Source organism: Maylandia zebra, unplaced genomic scaffold, assembly GCF_041146795.1.
Source record: "Maylandia zebra isolate NMK-2024a unplaced genomic scaffold, Mzebra_GT3a scaffold07, whole genome shotgun sequence".
NCBI lineage: Eukaryota > Metazoa > Chordata > Actinopteri > Cichliformes > Cichlidae > Maylandia > Maylandia zebra.
This window is the reverse complement of record NW_027490037.1, coordinates 167,501-169,920: the sequence shown is the minus strand read 5'-3', so window position 1 is coordinate 169,920 and position 2,420 is coordinate 167,501. Positions and strand designations below refer to the sequence as shown.

Genomic DNA, 2,420 nt, shown 5'->3' with positions numbered 1-2,420 from the left:
CGGCAGCAGCAGCAGCAGCAGCGGCAGCAGCAGCAGCAGCAGCAGCAGCAGCAGCTACAGGAGAACTTGGAGGAGGACGAGAGCAAGGAAGAGGAGCAAGAGGCCGAGGGGGACGACAACGACGACCCGACGGCCCGAACGCTCGCAGACGACGAGGAGGAGGAGAGCCACTCGGAGGATCAGGAGGACGAAAACGATGGGGTGGGTAGTTGCGAGGAAGACGATCGCGGTTACGAAATGGCGTCGCAACTCTGCCAGGACGGCGGCTCGCAAGGCGAGTCGAACCGCCGAGAGGGAGAGGAAGAAGAAGCAGGCGCCGACCCACCGGGGCGGGGGACTCGGGAGATTTGGCAAGAGGACGACGCCGGCCGCGCTGCAGGTGGCGTTCATGATCCTGGGCGCGATCGCGGCCGCGGCGCTGTCGGTGAAACTCGCGACGCTGATGTAGCCGACGATTACGACTACGACGATGACGAAGAAGACAAAGACTATGAAGAAGAAGAAGAGGAAGAAGAAGAAGAAGAAGAAGAAGAAGAAGACGTCCTCGCCGATGATGATGATGATGATGATGAAGAAGAAGAAAAAGAAGACAAAGACTATGAAGAAGAAGAAGAAGACATCCTCGCCAATGATGATGAAGAAGAAGACAAAGACAATGAAGAAGAAGAAGAAGAAGAAGAAAAAGAAGACATCCTCGCCAATGATGATGAAGAAGAAGAAGAAGAAGAAAAAGAAGAAGAAGAAGAAGAAGAAGAAGACAAAGACAAAGACTATGAAGAAGAAAAAGAAGACATCCTCGCCAATGATGATGAAGAAGAAGAAGAAGAAGACGTCCTCGCTGATGATTATAACGATGACGATGAAGAAGACAAAGACTATGAAGAAGAAGAAGAATTAGAATTAGAAGAAGAAGACGACGACCTCGACCCGCCGGGACGAGGCCCCACCGAAGAGGCCGTGGCGGCGGCGCGAGACGAGGCCTCCGCGTTCATGGCCTACTTCCCGCCGGAGATAGAGGACTCGGTGATCGCCATGACCAACCTGGAAGCGGGCAGGCGCAGGCCCGCCATCGACGGATGGAAGCCCATGGGCCGCGTCGAGTTCCGAGCCTACCTGGGGCTGCTCGTGCTCGCCGGCGTGTACAGGTCCCGGGGAGAGGCCTGCGAGAGCCTGTGGGACGCCGAGAGCGGCAGGTCCGTGTTCAGAGCCACGATGCCGCTCAAGACCTTTCGAGCCTACTCGAGCGCGCTGCGCTTCGACGACAGGGAGACCAGAAGGGCCGGGCGAGGCGAAGGCGAGGGCGATAGCTGCTACGACAAACTGGCCCCCATCAGAGCCGTGTGGGACGAGTGGTGCGCGAGGTTGCCCGCCATGTACCGCCCGGGACCGGAGGTCACCGTCGACGAGAGACTGGTGCCGTTCAGAGGTACGTACGTACGTACTATGTGGTGTGTGTGTGTGTGTGTGTGTGTGTGTGTGTGTGTGTGTGTGTGTGTGTGTGACTGGGGGAAGAGAGGAGGAATAGGAGCGGGAATGACGAAAACGGGCTAGCTCGCTGCTCTGTTGCATACTCGTGTTGGGTTCCGCTTTTGTGCTGCTTTCGCATGACTCTTTATGTCTATGAAGCTATGAAGCTATGAAGTCTATGACTCTTTATGTCTTTATGTCTATGAAGCTATGAAGCTATGAAGTCTTTGACTCTTTATGTCTTTGTATCTATGAAGCGCCTTGAGGCGACTTTTGTTGTGATTTGGCGCTATATAAATAAAATTGAATTGAATTGAATGTCTTCTCCTTGCGTTTCTGCCCCAATCTCCCCCCACACTTTCCCACATCTCTCTCTCTCTCTCTCTCTCTCTCTCATCTCTCCCTCTCTCTCTCCATCCATCCATCAGGACGGTGTCCGTTCAGACAGTACATGCCCAGCAAGCCGGCCAGGTACGGGATCAAGATATGGGTGGCGTGCGACGCGCGTTCCAGCTACGCGTGGAAGATGCAAGTCTACACCGGCAAGCCCGACAAGCGCGGCCCTCCCGAAAAGCACCTGGCCACTCGAGTGGTCGTGGACCTCACCGAGGGACTGACTCCGGGACGCAACGTCACGTGCGACAACTTTTTCACCTCGCGCGAGCTCGCCGATAGGCTCTATCGCGAGAGAGGCCACACCGTGCTGGGCACTCTGCGGTCGAACAGACCCGAGATCCCCAGAGAGCTGCGCTGCGTCAAGGGTAGGGCCGTGGGCTCCGTCGAATCCGTGGTACTCGGCGGCTCCGCGGGACGAGGGGGAGGAAGAGGAGGACGAGAAGGAGGAGGAGGAGGAGGAGGAGGAGGAGGGCCCGACACGATCATCCTCTCCTACGTGGCCAAGAAGAACAAGAACGTGCTGCTCCTCACCACAGCTCCTCGTTATTACCACCATC

The 2,420-nt window shown here is 56.4% G+C and overlaps 1 protein-coding gene across 1 annotated transcript in view; it reads left to right on the top strand.

Annotated features, from left to right (window-relative positions):
- The first annotated feature begins 237 nt into the window (after positions 1-237).
- Positions 238-2,420, top strand: part of LOC112432786 (uncharacterized) — a 2,845-nt gene continuing 662 nt past the window's right edge. The window contains exons 1-2 of the mRNA XM_076881252.1: positions 238-1,426; positions 1,896-2,420. The exon at positions 1,896-2,420 is cut by the window's right edge and continues 662 nt beyond it. Coding sequence (XP_076737367.1) covers positions 238-1,426; positions 1,896-2,420 — 1,714 coding nt within the window. The remainder of the gene's footprint in view (positions 1,427-1,895) is intronic.